General features: G+C 32.8%; 1 protein-coding gene across 4 annotated transcripts in view; it reads right to left on the bottom strand.

The window, feature by feature from the left end:
• The window catches only part of DACH1 (dachshund family transcription factor 1), a 405,982-nt gene that overhangs the window by 44,911 nt on the left and 337,024 nt on the right, over positions 1–24,047 (bottom strand). For all 4 annotated transcript variants that reach the window (XM_069467164.1, XM_069467165.1, XM_069467166.1 and 1 more), the window contains one exon: positions 2,594–2,745. In XM_069467164.1, the coding sequence (XP_069323265.1) occupies positions 2,594–2,745 (152 nt within the window). The remainder of the gene's footprint in view (positions 1–2,593; positions 2,746–24,047) is intronic.

Below are 24,047 nucleotides of genomic sequence, written 5' to 3'. Positions count from 1 at the left end.
TCAAATGTCAAGAAAGCAGCATATGCTCAAGTAGTTAACAAAAATCTTGTGCCCAATTTTTAATGTATATTCTATAAATTTAAATGTTTAAATAGAAAAATAAATTTTATATATAACTACAGTATTTTTCTACAGGTCTTCTTTTAAAGCACAAAGAAATAACATTTATAAAAATTTAATTTAGATAATGATGTCATGGAGAGGACATCTACAGTAATCACTACAAACTTAAAAATTCTGAATTGTCAAATTATAGTATATCATGATGTTAAATTATTGACTTATTAGGACAATAACACTTTAAACATTATTTTGAAGGGTTTTTTTGGTTACTGATTTTAATAAAACATATCTTCAAAGTAAATAAGGAGCTTTAAACTTACTATACAAAAAGTGTGTTACCATTTTGACAGAAAGCAGAGAACCCCATTAAATATAACTGAAACTGCAAAAGAAATTAAGGTAGGCAGAATGTAATTACCCAAATTAGAATTTAGACAGCAAGCACATTTATACTATATGCCCAATAATCCTGGGTCATTATTATTTAAACATTCCGTACTATTTCTAGGATATTACTATAACTCAATAAATGTGGCAATAATAAAAAAGTTAGCATCTACGACCTTTTGTAAAATGATGTGAAATCATTACTGACCTAAATATGTGTGTGTGTATTTCTCTATGCATGGACCATGTTATTTATTTATTTTACATTATGTGCACATATGTGCATATATATACATATATTAAATATATTCATATAAATAACTGCATCTATATACAAACATACATATATGTAAGACTGAAGTGCACAAGCTTAATTTATTTTTAATGAAGAATTCATATTATAGGTGTTCTAACTTTATCAGACCCAGATCCCTATAATTTGAGACTAGATATAATTTGGTTTTTCTTGTCTGTCATCCTGTCATCAACTATTACCAAAATATGTCTTTAAAGCATATGGGTGAAAGGAGAGCATATTAAATCTAGAGCCACTTTCAGTAAATAAAGTATTTGTCTAAAACCTGTATGTTTTAAAACCAAAATTTTCTTTTCTTTCTTTTTTTTTTTTTTTTGGTAAGAATAATTACACTTTGAGGTGATGTGGGTAATATAGTCTGAGTATTTCTGGATTAAAGTGGGTGGATGAATACTCCCAAACTGACAGTATTTGACTTTTTGATGCGGTGTCACTTACAACGCAAGAGTCCCTATGTACAACCTACTCTTCAGACGAGCAAGCTGGTTTGCACTGGTGAATCTCAGGAATGTTTTCTTTGCTGAAATTGAAATTAAATTCTCACTGGCCTAAAGAGCTTTTCCTTTGCTTCATAAGGAGCTGTATACATAAGAAAATGAATTGTTCCCTTACTTTTCAGAACTTAAATTCAGAAATATTAACAAGTATTTTCTGAAAGCATTTGATTTGACAAGGAGAATTCACTAAAAGCTCTACCTCATAGAAAACAATAACGAGGGTGAAAATTAGGGGGGAAAAAGTCTTATCTTTATTCCAAAATATAATCAACTATTTGGCCATGATTAAATTTAGGCGAGATTGATGATTTATTTCAATTACTGAGATATAGAACCTTAAACCTTAAAGTTGAATACAGTTTCGGAGACTCTAATTACATTACTATTAAAAATGCCATATTAATAGATGAGAAGATATGTTACATTAAAGACCTTCTGTTATGTCCTTGGAGAGGTAAATAAAATTAATTACATTCCCACTGGGAGAAAGTTTAATATGATAGGATATGTGTACAGAAAAATGTCACTGAGGATGAAGTGTTAGAGTAAAAAAAATTTTTTTTTTTTTTAAAAAAAGCATCTGCAAGCCTGTGCCTACTACTTACTAGTTACTCCAAATATGGAGAAGTAGATGACAAAAATCTCCATCTGGGGTCCACATGATCACTTCATGTGTGGGCAAGAAAATTACGCTTTCTTCTATCCCAAACACTCTTATTATCTTGGCTCCATGCTCTATGTTATTGTTAACTGTAAGTATTTTTGACTCATAATGTACTGTATGTAAAATATACATCCTGAAGACCACATAGGAAATTCATGGAAGGCTTGCTTTGGCTTTTTGAAGTCTATTCTTTGAAGAAACCCTATTAATTGAAATAAACTTATTTATGAAAGAAGGGATTTCTTTATTCTTCTATATTAGACATATTTTAAATGACTAAACATACCATTTCTTCACCGTAAGGCCAGCAGTTTATAAATAAATAAACATGTATTAGAACTCACGTGCTGTCGTTTAGTAAAGCAAACTTAAACAGCTAAATTCCTCCCATTAGTCTGCAATAAAGAGAGTGTTTAGGCAGAATGATTTTAAAATGCCCATGTCATATTCATCTAAGTTTTTATTACGGCTTAATATACATATTTGAATATTTCTAAACCAATTCGATTAGGGTAGCAAGTTTAAAAACTAAATTGCTTGAAAAAGTTTAATACCATGATTCAGTCAACCTAATGAATAGATTAGGTTGGAACAGTATGAATTTTGGAAAAAAATCTACTACAGGGTGTTCCATGTTTCCTTCTTTAAGATTGCAAAAACACCCACCTGTATGTTAGTCAGAAGGGTCTCTATGGAAGACAATCCATCAGGAAACAGAAAAGGAGATGGAAAACCTGGAGGCAGTGGTTGTCCATGCCCAGTTAGAGAAAGTTTGTCAAGGCTGTCTCTTGCGGTTGGTGTAGAAAGCGGGGTCTCATCTGTATGTGATTGAAACAAAAATATAGAACAAGTTACGCTTGTCTGTTTTTATTAGACCTCAGTAATGGCTTCCCTAGTGGTTTCCAGAACATTTATTGCAAATTGGTTCCTGCTATCAGGAGAAAATGCTTTCTGCTGAATTTTCTTTAATGAAAAAGCTGTGGAGATACAAGAAGATAACATTAATGAGTAACTTTATAAGCCTTTTAAATGCAGTCTCTAATGAGACTGAGTTTACAGTGCCATAGAATCTTTTTAAAACAAATATTATCTCATATATAGTTGTGATAATATATTCAGGCTGACTTTATGGGCACCTTCTCAATTATCTCATTTTAGTTTGTTCTGTTTGGATTGACAATGGAATATCTTTAAAGCTTCATATAAGCGAAAGACTTTGTATATTATGATGTTTCTCAATTAACCCCTTCTTTATATCAATGATTTTTTCAAATATATTATTATGGAATTTACAAAAGAAGGCACAATTAAAATCTTCATTTCACATCTAAAATGAAAAACCGGAATCCAAATATATTTTTCCAAATTATAATGAAATTGTTCGTTTTCATTAAAATTAAGATCTATTTCTTTTCTACGTGGAAATCTTTTACCTTCATATTGAAAAACTGTAGCCTTTATACATAAAAAGGGGGTCTAAAGAATGAGTGATAAAATACAACTTCCATAACAATATGAAATGAAAGAAAATCAAATGAAAAACCCTCTAAGATAAATTAGTCTACTTTTTAATTGAACATTTTTCAACATTTTAAGCAATTTAGAGTAATGCCCAAAGACAGATACTTTTCACTCTCACAGTAAAATCTTTTTATGCAATTCTTTATCATGTAACCATTTCACAGTTCCATTTAAGACAGATACAAGTTATGGCTTATTTTAGTTTATTATAACCACAGAAAAAAATTATATTCATGGCAGGATCCTTGATTTTATAAATATTTTCATATTTCACCCCAGGAAAATTAATCAGAACAATGTATTTGCACAGTCCTGATAGTATCTCTCAATTTTGCAAGTGGCTAAAAACTTCAGCACACTTGCCTTATGCTTATAATTTGATTTCACTGTTCTCCATCATTCTTTTATTTTTCATTACAACACCTAACCACACAACACGTTTTCCAATTACCTCTCTCTGGGGCAGAAATATTATAGAAGCTGCCACACTTCCCTGTCCCTCACTAATGTCAGAACAAGTTAAATTCATCTCCCTCACCTTTCTCCATTTCTAGTTAATGAACCAAAAGAGAAGAGAGGTTGGGGAGGCAAGTAACAGACACAACGCCGCCTATTAACTGCACTCCTCTCACACTCACTCACTCCTCTGCAGTTTCTCACTCTACTCCCTCCTCTGTTAACTTACTGAGACAGATGATCTGAGGCAGCAGGTAACAGAAGAAACAGAGTAAGCAACTAAAGTAGGACTCCTGGTGTTACTTTTTTTTTTTTTTTTTACATACTTGTCACCAGGGTTAAAGAAAGACTGCTGTACAGGGGTAGAACTACTACATGGCTAATGTGAGCAAGGTGATCTTGGACACCATTTACCTAGCTGTCATAAATTACTACTCCAAACCAAGGCTGCTGGTGTTTTCTCATAATAGCTCTGAAAAGGCACTTGTTAAACATCTCTGTGCATGTGAAATAGTTTAGGAATGGAGAGCAGTATTTTTCGATCAGCATCACCTTAGCTGTCACATGCTAAAGAAAATGTGGCTTAATAGATCACAGGGATAATAATTGCTTGTCTCTTGAAGAAAGGCATAGAAGCGGATGACCACCTGAGGTTGCTTTCAGCTTTAGAATGTATGATGCCACAATTATTAAAGACTGTCCAAGAAAATAAAGAATCATATGTATGTATACACATATACACACATTTGATTATAAGTTCCATCATCCCCATGATTATTTGATTTAAGTTCAGTCCATTTAGGCTTGACTATATTTGGCTGTTGTGTGAATTAAATCATTAAATCACTCATGATGCATACATTTATATAGCTAATATTTACTTAACATAAACAATGTGCTAGACACTGGAGACAGAATGCTAAAAACACAATAATAGCCTCAATAAGCTTATGTAGACCAGAGTGACTGCTTCCAGGTGTTTAATAGCTAATTCCTATAGTTAGTAGAACATTTTGCCTTTCATCATTATTTCTTTAGATACACCATTTATCCCAGTATAGAATTAAAATTGCTCTGTATGTATGTTTAAGTGTGTGTACGTGTGGGCATGTGTGTGTGTGTGTGTATGTGTAAACATATATTTCCTGCAGTTGCTTCAGTGGAATTCTCATCTTGGTCCCCCTAGTTCCAGCTGTATGAGAATAGACTATCATTTGTTACAAACTTATCTAATTGGATTCATTCATTTATCATTTTACATAGTGGAAATACTACATGAGACACTTAAACTCAATACATAGGTAAGAAGCAATCAAATTTAGGACAGAATGACTGCTTAATAAATGAAAAAAAAGGATGATTTTTAACATCAATACACATTTTTTTAAAAAAAGACAAACTAATCAAAGATCAAACAAACAAACAAAAATATTCCTTTGGGGCCTCAAAACCCTATTATCAGAGAAAAAGTTGTCATCTTGTGGCAATTAACATCATAGAAAGCCTCATTTAGTTCTTCCTACAAAGATTGTAAAATTGGGAACATGGTTCTTCCTTTTGAAATAAAGTGACCTTTGATATCCTAAATGTACCGAGAAGATTAAAGCAAAAGTTTGAGAGGCCAGACAATGTGGAAGAGAGTTTTGACATCACATAATCTCCACTCACTTCAAAGAGTAAATGGTGATGAAGCACAAATTCACAAAATGCCTTATTCTAATTTGATGTATCTCAACATATTTTTTAGCTTAATTTTAAAAGAAAGTTGGCTTGTCAGATGCCATGATTTTTTGATTGTTAGAGCATTTGACAATGTAATCTCTTACATTTTTTTTTGTTTGTTTTTTAAAAAAATATTTTACTCTAAAATAATTTTAAACTTACGGAAAAAGTTATAAGAATTGCTCAAGGAATTCCTACATACTTCTGTAGTATGTTAAATAGGGCCCCTCGAAATATATTAATGCAACCATGCCTAATTCCTGACACATATTATTTTTAAAAGAGGGTTTTCACTGAGTCACAGAGGTAATTAAATTAAGGATCTTGAGAGGAGGAGACCATCCTGCTTTAGGATGGGCCCTAAATCCAATTCCACGTGTCCTTAAAAGCCAATAGCAGAGGGAAATTTGGAAGAGGAAACACACAGAAGAGGAGGAGACAAAGTAGAGACAGATAACAGAATTTTTCGATTACAGTCAAGGAATGCAAACAACCACCAGAAGCTAAATGAGACACAGAATGGATTTTCATTTATAGCTCCTGGGGGGAGCTCATTTCTGCTGATTTGGGGCTTCTGGTCTTCAGAACCTTGAAAGAATAAATTTCTGTTGTTCTTAAGCCACCAAGGTTATGGTCATTTGTTATGCCAGCCCTAGGAAAGTAATACAACTCCAATTCACCAATTATTTGCATCTTGTCAAGTTTTTTTTTAAAAAAATTTCTCCCTCTCCCTTTCTTGTTCTGTATATTTGTTTGTGGGTGTGTGTTTGAACATCCTACCTAATTAAGCCTTAAGACTTCAGTGTATATTTCCTAAGTACAAGGACATACTCTTACATAACCACAATACAAAATCAGAAAGAATAACATATGTAGAATATTATTGTTAAATCGAGAGTCCGTATTTTAATTTCATTATTTTTGAGATTCTTTACAGTAAATAGTTAAACAATGTATATTTTCATTTCTGTGACAAGTACTTAATGAGTATTTTTATGGGCATGCAGTAGGCAGGTGGTGATGTGTAAGATGGCCTGTGATGTGTCCTATTATTCACACTGTGTCCAGTCCCTTTCCTTTGATCTAGCAAATGGAACAACACATGTGATGAGGTGTCACTTCAGAGATTCGGTTATAAAATGTCTGCAGCTTCCACTTCTCTACTTCGTTCTCCTGCACTACTTGCCATGGGTTAAGCCAGCTGCTGTGTCATGAGACAGCCCTGTGGAAAGGGACACATGACAAGGAACTGGGAGCCAACCTCATGAGTTGGCTTGAGAGCAAATTCCCCTCACCCAGTCAAGCCTTTAGATAAGGCTGCAGCCCTGGCTGACAGCTCATCTGCAACCTCATGAGAGAACTTAAGCCAAGAACCCAGCTAAGCTGTAATATAATAAATGTTTATTCATTTAAGCCACTAAATTTTAGTGGAACTTTTTACACAGCTATAGATGACTAAATCAGTGTGTAACATTGTTTAAACACTTGGGGATAGATAAAGAAACTTACTTGGTGTCCAGTCAGCATTAGCTACTTTGGACATGTAACAATTTCTTTCATATTTAATTTCTTCATAGAAACAATAGTAGGTTAAATGAGATAAACAGTACCATACAAATTGGAAATTTCATATTCTGTTATTTCTTATAAAAATTCATAAAAAGTCATTTAAGTGGAGATTTCACCTATAATGATCAGATAGTACTAACAATCCAGTTTGGAATTAGAAATTCAATGTTTTTAATTACAAATGCCAAAGAGTTAATGTTTATCTAGGTAATATTCGAAAAAGAATGAGTCACACAAACAGAATTTCAGAGCAAGCTATTAATTATTTAGACTCAGAGCTCTACTTTACAAAGATTCTTAAATTATCTTGCTTCATTTTATCAAATTAGAGAATACTATAAAACAGGCACTCCCAATACGTGGGATGGAAAATTGGATGCAGCAAAGGGTGCATCTTCCAGGGAAAAAATTAAGCACTTTTAAGAGATACATTAATGAGGGTACTATTTTTTGAAAGAATTCCACATCTGTAGGGTCTAAAAGTTAAGCTCATTCTCTAGACGAGTTGTTATTTTTAACAACTTGTTCCTAAAATGAGTTGTTAACTTTACAGTGTCCTTGTACAAACGTCATCAACTTAACGCTAGTTCAACTTATTAATAAGATTTTTTTACTTTACAATGGTGTGAAACCATCACAATTTTGATGTATTTTGAACTTTGAATTTTGATTTTTTTTCTGGGTTAGTGATATGTGGTACATAAGATATTCAATGCTTTATTAATAAATAACCTGGGTATTAGATGATTTTGCCCAGCTGTAGGTAGGTTAATATAAGTGGCCTGAGCACCTTTAAGATAGGCTAGGCGAAGCTATGATGTCCAGTAGGTAAGATGTATTAAATTCATTTTGGACTGATGATATTTTCAACTCACAATGGGTTTATCAGGACATAACCCCATTGCAATTTGAGGGACATTTGTATTTTATTCAGTTACAGAGAACTACACTGGTTTTCTAAAGGAAAATAAAATAGCACATATTACAATCTAACAAATAATTTCATATTCTGATCAGAAAAGTTACTTAATATATTAATAATTACATAAAAAACATTGGCTGGGTGCAGTGGCACATGTCTATAATCCTAGCACTTTGGGAGGCCAAGGCGGGAGGATTGCTTCAGGCCAGGAGTTTGAGAGCAGCCTGAGCAACATAGTGAGATCCTGTCTCTACAAAAAAATAAAACGATTAGCCAGACATGGCAGTGTGTGCACCCGTAGTCCCAGCTACTGGGAGGCTGAGGAAGGAGGATCGCTTGAGCCTGGTAGTTCGAGGTTGCAATTAGTTGTGATCATGCCACTGCACTCCAGCCTGGGTGACAGAGTGAGACCTCGTCTCTTAAAAAAAAAAAAATATATATATATATATAGAGAGAGAGAGAGAGAGAGAGAGAGAATTATAACAACATATTATCAATTAAAATTACAGAAAACAAAATGAGAAAACAAAAATGGAAAAGAAAAAATATTTTCAAAATTCTAAAATGAATAGTATGGAAAAATATTTCATTCTTATCACATCATCTCATGATTCTGCTCATATTTTAAATCACTTATCAATAAGTGACTATCATTAAGATTGATGCCTCTGTAAGACAAGCTTGTTTTTCTCTCCAATCTTATCACACATAACAATTTAGCAGGATATCCTAAGGAACAATGATGTTTGAAAAAATAATGGTCCTCTGCTTTTAAAATGTTTTCTTTCCTGTTAATAAAATCTAACTCAGTTGTTATTTTCATAACTAATCCCTTTGGATTTGAATTATATATTCTCTTTAAAGTTTATGTGTGTGTGTGTTTGTGTGTGTGTGTCTTGGCATCTGATGTCTTTTATTATATCATAAATTTCAAGTATAAAAATACTCAGTCACTTTTAGAAAACCATCCATTCCAAAGGGATTCACATTTATTCATCTTGATGGGAAGTAGATTGTATTGTTAAAATGGGAAAAATTCCCCTGTTTAATGTTTACAGCAGATCTGGGAGTTTGCATGAGAACTCTATATTTATACTGGCAAAGTAAAAAGAAAAATGATGAAAACAATTCTAGATAATATGGTACCTTCCATACAGAAGTAAATAATTATTTATAAAAATATGAGTTTTCCTTTATTTTAATGAATTTCCATCACAAATGTATAGAAAGATACATTTATAAGTGTTTCGCTATACTTGTCAGCCACATTCTACTGGAGCAGAAGCATGAACAATCTAAAAATTAAGGATTGGTGCTTTAAAAACTTTGAAAATTATATCCAGACATAAGACATAGTTGTTTAAACTGAGTTCAATTATAACTTCAATACTGGTTCATTCCTATTGTAGGCACTCTGGGTTTCATTTGGCAATAGAAACCAATAATAAAGTTGAAAATATGACCCCAGAATGTAATGTTAGGTCAGAAGCTGATCACATAATTTTTTTCTTTTTATTTTCATCTTCTCAGAAAATTAGGAATTCTGAAATATCACATTAAAATTGACATGACTTTCATGTATCTATTCCAATATGTAGCAAATAACAAGGGGTATCCTGGAATAAGACATTTCTTATATTTAATTTTAAGCCTGTTTTTCAAATTCTGGATTTAAAATTACTCCGGATATTTTTATATAATTGACACCACAATATAATATGTGATATAGCTATGGTAAAATGAAAAGCACATCTGGCCAGATTCAAAAAGTATGAATTTAATTCCTGGCCCTATCAAGTACTTGCAAATTGTAGAGCAAAGAATCCATGTCTTCTTATATAAGAGTCACCTGATTTATTCATTAAAAAGGTAATTATCAACTCAAAAGATTGTAGTTTAAAACCAATTAGATTATGTGTGTGAAAGTTCTTTGTAAAATATAAAATACTATACTAATATAAAGTATTAATGAACGAATAATTTGAAAATAACTAAATCTATTATAAGTTTCATTTTGGAAACTTGGTTTTAACGTACCATAGATGAAATCTTTTTCTTGTACCATAAGCCTGTGGTTTCTATGTTATTTCTGTCTTATAAGGCTTGTGATGAAGATGTACCACGTTGATAGTATAATTAATACTGTATACATCAGTTGCCTTATATAAACTAACCCTGAGTTAGTTTGGTGAACAGTTATAATTAACTATGATAGAAATAATTTGAGAAAGGACAAAGAGCATGAACTAGTTTATCAATTTCTTTTAAGGAAGCAGGACCTAGGGGAAATTTGTGTTGACTTACACAAAAGAAATTCAGGTTTTGTGGAAATAGACTGTGAGGAACATAAAAACACTTATGAGGCTTCTTGGATATACTTCAAGCAGCATTAGAACTCTGGATTTTGAGTTTGGGTGAATAAAGGAAAGATTTACTATGGGAAGATCATTGTAAGTGTGTTTTGCAGAATGCTGAAAGTTTGCTAAAAATACACCAAACTCACTTTTGCCTAATTTAATGAATTTAATGCATAAAGTATTTATTGCACACTTATTATATGCAACTATCAGCTATATCAGTGGTTCTTAACTTTTGAGTAGTTCTCCGAGAAGATGTTGGAAGTTAGGGACCAGTCTTTGGAGGAGGAAATAGAACATACAGTATCAGCTACCTGACACTTATTAATGTCTGTTGAAAGAATATGTGAATGAGATAAGACAAAGGAAAAGCTGGAGGAATACGGAATGCAGAAATGAGGATATAGTCTCTGCCTGTCCTGAGGTCACACCACATCCATGATAGTTAAAACTAAAAATACCTTCCATAGGGAAACCACTCTATTGATTACAAGGCAATTTCACAGACATTATCTTGGTTTAGGAGGAAGCTCTAGGAAGAAGATTTTTAAAAAGGCAAGCAATAATAATCTCAATAAGGTTACATGTCAAAAGAGTGATTCAAATGGCACCTAGTGGTTATTTAGAAAAAAAGAAGAGATTATACATAGATGATGTGAGTTGAGAGGGGAAAGAAATAGAAGAAAAATCAAATCTTCATGGCAAGAAATGGGCATGGAATTTTTGAGAAAGATATAAACATAGAGGTCAAGGGGTTGTATGAGGAAACCATGCAGGGATAACAGCTCAAGGAAATCAGGAACCCAAATGCCTGAAGAAATTGTATTTTTAAGGGGAAAGCATACTTTCTATCATTAATCTCAAAAAAAAGCCTTTAATTTCTGACTATTCTGCATTTCAAAAATCTATGCATGGAAAAAATTTTAAGATCAAGCTATATACTACTATTTCCAATGTTGGCCTTGACAGAAAACTTATCACCATCTCAGCAAACTTATCTGAGAAGATAGAACTTAAGTACTCAGGTTATCTGTACACAGATTTTTTTTCTCCTCCTACAACTTGCAATTTCTTGGCAAAATGGAATGGTATCAAGCATTTAAACACACACACACACACACACACACACACAAACACGATTTAACTTTCAAACATTTTTGGTTGCATTCACCTCTTTTTGTTGCTTAAAGTCATAAGTCATGCGTGCTTATGAAAGAGCTGGCATAGCTTATGCTGAAAAGATTCACTTAATTGACATTTTTGTCTTTTCCATGACCCTGTAGGTTTAACCTCACTGCTGATACTGCAAGTGAATATGGGAAAGCATTTATTGAAAGCTGCATAACAGACATGGTTATATTTCCTAGGCTGATGTTTTGCATATCTGCACAGTAGGGCTATTAAGCGTTCTAAGAGCACAACGGAAACAATCATAACATTTGTTTTTAGATGACTGACTCAGGACATGTACACTAGGCTTTATATAGAAACTGTTTTTGTTTTATTAAGGGACTGTTTGCCTGTTAGTGATAACATCATTAAAAATAAATGAAAGGGGGCTGGTAAAATGCTTCCCAAAAGCAGAAACCTAATTAAAGGTGATATGCCTGCTATGAGGCTTTTTTCAGGACTCAGAAATAGAACAAGGTTAGTTCTTTCTCATTTTATAAGGCCCAAAGAAGACCTCACAGTAAAACATTACTTCTGATCTAATTTTCTATTTCTGTGTGCTTTAATAATCTACTTTACAGTCTGTGCTTGCCCATAGAAAGTGAACTAGTTTTTTTTTTGCCTACAGATAGCTTCTTCATCATGTCATACTGCATGAAAAGAAAATCTGATGGTTCAGCTCAAACAAAAAATGCACTCTCCTTTTAAAACAAATTGAATAGGTTGTAATATGTTCAGTAATAGTAGTTGAATAATGCAAACATTTCATAGCCCTAAAAGACCACTTTTGAAAGTCTGAGTTAATAGTAAAAAAAAATTTCCAAATCATGGTTTATAATTTCAGAAAGAAAAAAAAGTAGACCCTTTCATTTTAAGGGGTGGAGTTACTCTAATTTCATGGATGGTGGAAAAAGCAGGAAACTGCATTCCCTTGATAACTCTGCCCTTATTGTGCTGTGACCTTGGCCAATTTACTTAAATTTACATCTGCCAAAAATGAGTTTCTGAAATGTGCTTTGAGAATTTTCAGGGGGAGGGAGGAGGAGTTGTCACATAAATCCAAGGCCTTTTCAAAATTAATATTACTTTAGAAGTAAAGCAAAAATGAAGAGAAACACTGAGCACCATCACAGGGTACCATAGTCTGATATGTTCTCTTCTTGTCACCTCTGCATAATTCCAATTCATTTATGAGTTTCTAAAGTGAAAATGGATCTTATTGCTAAGTGAATAAAACACAACACATCCCAAATTATTCCCCTGAAATATAAAATAGCTCTGGTGTTGTGGATTATTTAAACTCTAATTTGCACATGAGTTTTAGACTAAAATTAACACAGAATTATAGAAAATGTCAGATGCTTTTGGAAATCACTTGGTCTAAATTCTTCATTTCAGATGAAACAAGCCAAGTAAGTGATTGGCCCAGAGCTTTTCAAACACAAGTCTGAAGATTCTCCATTCTTCATTACAAGTTATGGTGTCAATTTAGAGGAAATACAAGTAAAGAATATTTTGAATGACTACATGAATATGCCCACACACACACACACACACACACGTGACAAATGGTGAAATGAGAAGCCTAACAGGATATTTAATAAATGTTAAGGGATTTTAGGAGTGATAATGAGTTTGTGATTTAAGGAAAGGGTGTCTCATCTTTAAGACATATACACTAAAAATAAAGTAAAATAATTAATAAAAACATAAAGACAATATATGTACAGATTAAATAACACATGTTTGAGATTTGCTTCAAAATTCTCTAGAGGGATAAAAGAAATTGGGTGGAGAACATATAAAACAAGATTGGCCTTGAGATGATCATTGTTAAAGCAAAATCATGGATAGTCATATGAGAGTTCATTACTCTTCTGATTTTATACATATTTGAAATTTTCTGTAATAACAAGGTAATAGAAAAGTAATGCTGTTCAGTAAGGATTCTATTAACTCATTCTTCCATCAAAGAGTCAGGGGTATTGAAACAACGATGATAAACTTTATCATCAAAATAACTAGCCTGTATTCAGTGCTTCTTACATGTCAAAACAATGTTCTAAACACTTTGCAGGCAATGACTAATCCTCACAACAATTCTATTAGATCATTACTAGTGTTATATTCATTTTACACATGAATATATACAGGTAAAAAGAAGTTAATTAACTTCCCAGCACAACTCAGCTAGTAAACAGAGCAGCCAGGATTGTAACCCAAATAGACTTGTTTCAGAGTCCATATTCTTTAAATACCCACAGAGTAAAAAATAAATTATTTACTAGCATTTTTTAATACATTGAATATGTGTGTTCAAATATGTATAAGAAACATATACTCAAAAACAAGAAAATGATTTATCGCAAATAGAGAGGCAATGTAAAGGTTTTCTGTTTCACTCCTCATTCCTTCTTAAGGCTTGGTTACTTTTCTCAGCCAATGGTTATCCCAACCAGCCAAGACTCTCCAAAATTGACTACTTCCACTGACATGCTTATGATTATTTGTTTTTATTTCTATCCTAGAAATAAAATTCCAGATGGGACTAGAGAACTCTGACCATGAGTATCATGGACATTTAATGTCACCCGTATCTTCAAGTGGCTTATGTAGAATACCTTCCTGGAAATTCCTCCACTTTACACCTTACCAAATGCCAACCATACTAACAGGGTCTATGCTTCCTTTGTCAGAGATATTTAACCGTGAAAGTATCACTTTTAAATTCACAGATGCATTCCATGGAGTAAAAAAGCCAGTCCTACTTAAGGATTTTTAAAACAAAATAATTATTGCCCAAGAGATTCACTTCAGAAGGCGCAGGTCCCATGACTTACCCATTTGTCAGCTGCAGTTAAACCCTGGATATATCACCACAAATTATCCTCTGCACTTGTTCCAAGTTAGCTTCTCCTAAATTCTTCATCCTGTCTTCCCAGCCATGAACTTGCCTGATTTTCCATCACAAGAACTTTATTTAGGTTTCCAAATCAGACCCTATTCCTTCCCTGACTGCATCAGTGTGCTCCATGCTAGCACTGGAGTTTCCATGGCACTTGGTTACGACTCTGCTCTGCTAAGTCTGATAATTTACCAAGTATAATTACTCCAATCAAGGCATAGATGTTTTAATAGGTCCTTTCACTTCCACCTTGCCAAGCTTGCCACAGTCTCTTCAGACAGGGAGCATAGTATGTGAATGAGAAAAGTCTCCTCACATGATACCTAATAACTCTACAAAAAACTATTCATTTTTTCCCCTCCCATCAATAAAAATTAACTAGCAGTATATCTTATCAGGACTATTTAAAATGATTAAGTGATCACATTCATTGAAGATTATCATCAAATTTCATTACATGTTTATTTCCTTAAGTGTCCTTAATATGAAAAACTGTGAGAGAAGAAACTCTGCCTATCTTGTTTGACTGTATAAACCTCAATGCCTGGAACATAATATATTTTTATTATTGGTGGTCGAATATATGATATAATGTATTCCTCAAACTGGTTAATTTATGAGGCCCTTTGTTCTTAATAGAGATGATTTTCAGCTGAGGTCAGTTTACATTTTAAATTAGTTTCTGAATGAATGAGAAATTATATAATATACATTCTTTTGTTTTAGGCAGATTTTTATAATAGAAATGTGAATCCAGCATATAAAAATTACTTCTAATACTTGAATTCTAAATTTTAAAATCACAACTTTTTTGTAATTAATTAAGTATATTTGTGGCTCCCCTGTGCAGAAAAGGGACTAGTAAGTATATGCATATAATAGTAAGACTTGTTTCATCTAGCTAAAAGTACTATTGGCTGCTTTGGGCTACAGCAGGTTTGCCATGACACAGTGTCCAAACAAAGGTTGATAAGCATCTTGTCAGGAATATGACAGAAACTGTGCCCTAGAAATTGATAGGAGGCTAAATAAAATGACCTTTGTATCTCTTTTACCTATTGAGATTTTATAGCTTTTTCCTTGAAAACTAACTGTTTTATAACATAGTCATATAAAAATGCAAAGGAGAGCACTAATTTTCAGGATTTAGGGAAGTATAAAAAGTTAAGAGTGGATGTTTATGTCACTGTCAGCATTCTTATGTTGGCAAGAAGGGGATTCTTGAACAGCACAGCTGCTATTTTGCAACTCTCAGAGCATAAAAAACATAATGCAAATTCCTGGACCTCTACTATATATAAGTTTTAAAAATTAATTTCTAATTTATAGCCACTCATTCTTTGTAGCACACAAAAAAGATGTTGTCAGATTAATATGATCGTAGTTACTAGCTTTTTAATGTGCCATATTTAAGACAAGCACATCTGTTGGCTCAAGAAAATGTCAAAAAATAATACAAACATGAGAAATCTTGGTTAAGCTTTCCTTTAGCAACTATTTTTAAATTTAATCTGAAAAACAATTATTAGAAACTTTAAAGTAACTTAAAAACCCATTAAACTATTTGTTTCAATTAAAGTATGTCCTATTATCTTCTGCTTGGTATTATGGATGTGTAATAGCATGGATGCCTCATATTCACTTTAAGGGATTTTTTTAATCATGAAGAATTTATGCATTCAAGGTAAAAAATATAGCATAGATCAAGAATCTAACCTGGAAAGAGAACATGTATTGGGGGGAACTGAGGAAGGGTGGTGTGGATGAGACCTAGTGAGTGAAAAGACAGTGGCTGGTGTAGAAGTTAGAGAGGTGACGGAATTGCATGAGCTCTTGTAGGCCTAGTCATGAAGTTTTAGCTCATGAAGTTCAGGAGCAGGTTGGTCATGATGGATTCTCTTGCAGAAGTGGCAATTATTTCTAATCACGTATGTCTCATAAGAATATAAAACTGTTTCATCCTATGTGACCATGTCAGTGTTCATTCCCATATCATGTTCAATTCATATCAACCTAGTATTATTACTACTAAAATACTTGATGTTTTCTTGTATATTCCCTTATTGTTTGTCTTCTTTAATTACAATGCAAACTCCTGAAGAACAAGATTCCTCTCTGTATTCTTGGTTGTTGCCCCTCTCTGTCCTTTGAATGGTACCTGGTATTTACCAGGCTCTCAAAAAATATGTGTAGAGTGAATCAATATATTTTTAAGATGTATTTCATAATAAAATATAATAATTTCTCAGGCTACTGTGCACATTCGATTTTATTTTACTCAGAAATCTCAATTTACAAACACGTATTTGTTAACTAAAGAATCTTCTTAATAGTATATCAAGAAGGATTTAGATATATTACTACAGATAAGTAACCCTCTAAGATCTAATGTACTTGAAGGAAATTCCAAGAGAAGTATATCGTGTGTGCGTGTCTGAAATGACTGTACACACACACATATACACAGTTACCTAAGTACATATGTACATATAGGAATATAGGTATGTAGAACTCTCCCACATTTAATCAATTAAATAACTGTTTTACATTTCAATATTAATTCACTTTAAACACTATCACCAGAAACTTTAGTCAAATAAATAATAAGTTTATTATTATTCCTTCCCTTCGCCTAGTAAGCATACAAAAACCATGTAGAATCTGGAAATTTTGCCATTACTGTCTTTATTCTACTATTTTCTATTTTAACCTATATACTTTAAGATTAACAACTTATAAGTAGCATAAATATGGAGAGATAATTTCACAAATGATTTAATACTGACTGAAAATTTAAAAATGAACTTTATTAGAGAATACTTCATATTTAAACAAGCACACTAAACATGCATGTTTTATTACTTCTCATTCTTGATAAAAATGAAAAATTTGTGTTGCTTTTTAATGTTATTCTACGTTAAATTTAAATACACCAAAACTAAAAAAAAATTAAAAAATTTTATATGCATTGTTAAAATTCACACACAACTCATAAGATTCCAATGTGTCTCCCACCTACCCTGGCCCCAGGACAGCAGTTACAGGACAGAATTCATATTAGAGTTTTAGTTGGGAATCCTCACAAATACAGTGTTCTTTTATGTTTCTCTTATAATATATTCTAAAATCTATTCCCCAAATTATTTTTTAACATACAAATTATCCATAGAATATTTGAATATAGTGCCTTGTATAACAATAGCTTCAAAAATACCATGATACTTTTAAGGAAGTTGTTATTTCCTTTACTAACAAAATTATTTTTACAACTGTTGAATGTAATCATAAATTTTATCAGGGACTTCTTATGTAACTAAATTAAGCTTGAAATATGAATACATTTTATTTTGCCAATTGGTTCAGTTGGCAAATTAGATGAATTAGAAATGAGTAATTTTAGAAATATTTATGGGTGAATAGCAATTTCAATATAGTATAGTAAGCACTTTACTAAAGGTAAGACAGAGGAATATTAGAGCAAGTAAGGACTTCTAGTTCATCCTTGGACTTCATGGAGAAGGAAAAATCTAAGTTTAGAATGAGAGATAACCCAGATACAAGCTTTAAAGCATGATTAAGGCCTGGGAAGAAGAAATAACTTCTGAAAAAAAGATAATATATAATAACATCTCAGACTTAATATCAAGGTTCTAAAGTCTCCCTCTACTTTAGATATAGTCCTTCACATGTTAATATATTTTCTAATCTTTTATCATCTAAGTATTGCTAACAATTGAACATAAAAACCTTATTTATAAATGTTTACTGGAATGTGTCCATCCTCTTATTTCCTCATTTCCATGACAGACAAAGAAAATGAGGCTAAGATTGAAAAAAATGTTTTCCTGATGAGTCCACATCAGTCCTAACAATTACAGTCTTGTTTTCTAAGAAATTCTTTTAAGGAATGATTTTAGAATCTTCCTCAGGGCCATCATCAAGGTGCTTCTTACGCTGTATGTGAAACGTGCCTCTGTCCATTTTTTTTTAGAAATCATAGCTGCATTAGCATGTTTACCCACTGATCATTTCTTCTGTCTGTGGGCCAGCAAATTCAGTTGGAAATTTAGTCTAAGTATCTTAGGACATAATTCATGTGGCCTGAATTCATTTAGAACAGCCAAGTGTTTTCTTCCCATCTCTTCGTCTGTATTGGGCTTCAATTCCCTATCATGATGATTTCTTTTACTATTTTTACTTTCTCTCAGAAAAATAATGAAAACAAAAGAATGACTTGTTGTACTTTTTGTATCATTTCATATGTATGGAAGATATACTTAGGGAGAAAAAGTGGTAAAAACAGTATTGTTAATTCATTACTTGACTGAAGTTTGAATTTATCTCCACTCTCTCAACCTAAGCATATTTAAACTAATACAAAAAAAAAAAAAAAACAGCTTCCCCAATTGCCTTCATCCCTATTTCTCTCAGCCGTAATACCACCTTTGAAATTACTGTAGGAACAGCTTTGATTTTTTTTTTTAAGTTTTCTTGTTACATATATGCTCACCAAATTATTCCTTCAAATATTCGCACAATTTCTATGTTCCTTTTCAGCTGTCACCTACACCAGGATTTACTATATTTAACCTGAGTAGGTGCACTGCTCTTGACTGGTCTTTCTGCTACCACATCTCACTTTACTCTCTAATAAATTACAAAATTTAATCACCCAGTCTCTATTTGTTATAAACTGGATTCTCAACCTTTCAGCACAATTGTCAAAAAATCCAGAATCTGATATATATAACCTCCTCTACTAATCTCACCAACTCTGAGTGCAATAAGTAAACATGCTAGGTAGTGAAACACACAAACATTCTGTCCTGAGAGTTCATAAATTGGACAGCGGGCATTAAAACCAAATGAAAACAATATGAACAATATAGAACATAAAGCAAGTAGAAGGAATTAGGAACCAGGTTAATAGACGAAGAACGAATTGATATAGAGTGAGAAGTTAAGAGGAGTGCAAATAATACAGTGAAGCATGAGATTATCAGGGCTTGAATTGTAATGAAGGAGTCAAAGAGGAAGGAAAAATATGAAGAAGAAATATAGTGCTAAATATGGAGTTTAAAATTTTGCAGGGAAGTGTTGGCTTATATTTTCTCTAACCTTTTGATATGGGGTCTAGACCCAATTTTTCCAAAAATTAATGATGATATTGAGTAAGTCATTCTCTTATCTGCCTTAAATTTACAAAATAATTAGGATGTCACTCCTACAGTTATGCTGTCTCTTCACAGACTCTTCCCCTCATAACTGAATAATTCTAATAACTCTAATAATTCATGCATATAGCCATGTTGTATTAATATTATATCCCATTTAAGCCAAAAGAGAAAATCTTTTTGATACCACCTTTCCCTCGAGTTACTGTCCCAGTTTTCCATCTCTCTTTTCAAGAGTATCTACACTATCTTTTCCCCATAAATCAATCTTGAGTCCACTCTAGTCAATTTTTTATTCGCACTTCTCCAATATAACTACTTTCATCAAAGTTAACAGTGACGTCCATAATGCTAAATCCAATAGTTGATTCTCAGATCTACCCAAATGTGACTTATCAGCATCCCTTGACACATGATAATTCCTTCATTCTTGAAACCCTTTCTTTACTTGGCTTCCAGTACACCATTCTCGCTTTTTCTCTTAAAACCTCAATGGCAGGTTCTTCTTAGTCCCTTTATTGGTTTTCATTTTTATCTAATTGTTTCAAGCTCAAGACATTGCGGGTACCTTCTGACCTTTTCTCTTTGCTATACTCATTCTCTCATGATCTCATTCAGACCCATGCCTTCAAATACCATCTATATGCTGATGGCTCCAAAATTTATATCTTTAGCCCAGACCTTTTGCTTGAACTTCCCTCATCTCTGGACTCCACTGGGATATCTAATAGACATCTTGAAATTCACATGTCCAAAAACTGAACACTTAATTACTCAATCCTACAGCTGCTCCTTCTGTCATTTTGTTAATCTCAGTCCCACTCCATTCACTTCCTTCCCAGGGTCAACTAACAGGAAGAATTTGTAGTGTATCACTCTAGTTCATAGAAATATATGGATATAGACATACAGATATAGATACTATATAAGTATATAGACATAGATATATCCAAATTTAAGTTTAATCATGAGTAACATTTAACATATTTTCGGTTAAATTTACATAAATGATATTATACTGTTAGTATCTTTTTCTGAATTTCGTTATGTTTTTGAGACCCAAACCTATATTTTGAGGCTTGATTCATGTAGAACTATTAATATTTATTCATTTGAAGTGCTGGATAATATTCCATTATATGACAATGCTTTATTTTATTTATACCTTCTTCTATTGTGGCATTCAGTTTGTTTCAAAATGTTTGCTGTTATAAAATGTTACAGTAAAATGTTTTTATCTCTGTACTAGACCTTTGAATGTGTTATTCACAAAAAAAAATCTTGCATAAAATTATTATCCCCTTTTCACCATAAAAGACACTGAATTCTAAAGAGATTGAGTATTTTCCTAATATCGCACAGTCAGGGACAGAGCCAGAATTTGAAATCACATTTATATAATTTTGTCACTCAAGGTTTTTTTTTTTATCCTACAGCACTACCTTATGTGGCTTTAAAATCCCATAAAATTTTTGCAAGAGTAATGCAGAGAGTAACAGAGGGCAACAAGAGAGGCCCATGACAAGCCTTAATCCTTATTTCACTGAACGGGCACACGAGAGCATGTGAGTATGGAAGAAAGATGAGCACAGCAGAGGCAGCCAGTTTAGAAAACTACTATTTAAAGCCCTGTTATCGACTGGCTGGCACTCCAGTTCCAGAGAGACTGACAAGAAATTCATGGGAATTGGCGACTAAACTGTGAAATAAGGAAGAAATAAGAAAAAAGTAATGATATTAACCAAATGGAGAAATTAGAAAAAAAAGAACCCCTCGGGTGGAGCAAGACACATGGTGGAGGAAAATGTGAATGTTTGATAAGGTAAAGATTTATTTCACTTACCAAAGACTTTAAGCCAAAAATTTTCTTGCTTTTTAACTAAGGAAAAGATGGAGAAACAAAGAAAACCAACCAACCAGACCAAAAACAAAATGAAAGATAAAGAAAAAAAAAAAAAAGAGAGAAGAGAAGAAAAGAAAACGAAAAAAGGGAAGGAATAAACATCAGTAGCCTTTATAGATACAGATCTAAGATTGTAAGGACCGCCTTTGTTTCCCTGGCCTTCATACATGTATAAGCCACTGAGCCAGCAATCATTGAAATCAATCTTTTGTAACAGCAAAAGGAGTAAGATCAGGCATATCAAGCTAGAAGATTTAACAAACAAAAACTGAGCATCAATTTCTCTTTACTGATCTGCTCTGGTTTTGGGTCCTATTTCTCGTTATTAGATTCCTGCCTTACTTCCCTAGAGCATTTGTTCCTGAAATTTAACTGAGGTCCATTCTATGCCAGAAACTGTGCCTTGGTTCTGTGCTCAAAACTCTTGCTTTTCCTTGGCCTGTGCTTGTTATGATACTAGTCATCTTAGCATTTCTGTTTTTAGAAATCCAACCCAGAACTCAATTCTGCATAGTCAGATGTTCTCTAACGCATTCACATATCACTGTTTTTTTAAATGTCACTTTTGCCTGCCACTTTTAGGCCTTCGTTGTTACCTATCACTTGTCAGAACCTATTTTCTTGCCACCCACCTATTATGGCATCCTGTGGAGTGCCGAGCTCGCTCTGCAGCATGTTGCCCAGGCATACAGATGCTTTGAATTTGGGATACTATAAATTTCCCTTTGGTTTACTACATGGATTAACAAGCACTATTATAGAGAAGGATAAAAATTAATGGAAGAGAGGGAGATACTCTGGTGTCCCTTTATAAAGACAAGAAGAAAAGTAATATGAAAGAAAAGAAAAACAGAGAAGAGAAAGGCAATGTCAACTATGAGAACTGAATAAAGACCCCTGAATTTTGCTAGCCAAAAGGTAAACATTTGGTCTAGTATACCAATAAATTACAAAGATTTGGATAGTTTTGGTCTCTGACAAACTCCTTTTAGATCTTAAAGAGTGAATAAATTCAATATAATGCTGTCAGATTCTGAACATATCAAATTCCTGTATGAATAAATGTTAATATTTTCATGTATAAATTGGCCATAAAGAATTGCACAGATAACTGGAAATATAATTCCAAATATGTCCATAGTTGCCAAATTGTGTTTCTGAATTGATTCTTCTAGGCCTTCTCTTGTTTCAATTATAAAAAACTAATTTAAGAAACCCACAGAAGAATCACGATGTCTTGAAAGAAAGGTAATCTTTTTTTTAAGATTATATTAATATATCTTTAAAAAGATTATACATCTTAACAAAAACAGCAGACATAGATAGATACTTTAGAGAATACAATGATACAGTGATCGGTGGAAATGGCTAGGCTTAAAAGTATAAGTAATAGACACTGCAAAGAAATATGCACAGAACTTATTAATAGAAATACATACAGTAATTGGAACCATCAGCTACCAAATACAGGTACTACAAGACCTGTTTCAAAGACTAAATTAGACTCATTTGTTATTAGCAGTATGTATTTGCATTCAATTAATGTTCTAAAATCCTTTAAAAGTATGCTCTCTTAAGTGGGTTAAACATGCTCATTGTAATCTTGTTTATACTAATAATTGGCTTAGCAAATCTTTTCTTTATATCTAGAACAAAGGTAAACTTTATCAAGCCCAAGCTGAATTATCATAAATTCCATATTAGCAGGAACCAAATTAATGAGGTTTGATTGTACCAAGAAAATTGCTTTTGCCATTTGCTTAATTTCATCTGCTCTATATAATAACAAAAAATTCAAGTGATGGAAGGGGTAGATAATACAGCATTTGCAAAAATATTAGCAGAAGCAAGGCAAACTTTCAGAGACTAATTCAGTATTATATTTATTTGTTTAGGTTCAGTGTGTAATATGATGTTAAGTATATTACTGCACCATGCTATTATGGAACAGATGTTAAATGCAATGTAAAAATGTCAGGGGTAAATGATTGATGATCCTCTCTGCCATTTCAAAGTAGACCATGATTATTTATATGCCCTGGACATTGCTTGAAAGCATCATATTAAATCTAAACAATTGATCCATTTTCAGGGGTTTTGTATAATGTATTATTTATGTGGTTTTTATTCTTTTGCGAAAATGCCCCAGTATAGGAAAAGTTTTTAGAGACTCAAGTGCTCCACCCAGTCCATATGGTAGATTTGTTCTCTGTGTAATACTTACCTTTTCCCTCTAGGCCCATATGGCAAGTCCATAGGCTGCCCAGGCCTCTCTGTCCTCCACAGGGGCCATATGGCAGGTTCAGTGAGCACTCATTTACCTTGTATTAATATTTTATCTGCCTCAGACAGAAAAAGAGATCAGATTAAGTAAAGGCAGCCCCTGAAAATAATTTAGCCATATAATCAATACTGAGTGTC

This window comes from Eulemur rufifrons, chromosome 4 (assembly GCF_041146395.1).
Source record: "Eulemur rufifrons isolate Redbay chromosome 4, OSU_ERuf_1, whole genome shotgun sequence".
Classification (NCBI taxonomy): Eukaryota; Metazoa; Chordata; class Mammalia; order Primates; family Lemuridae; genus Eulemur; species Eulemur rufifrons.
This window is presented reverse-complemented; position numbering and strand designations above follow the sequence as displayed.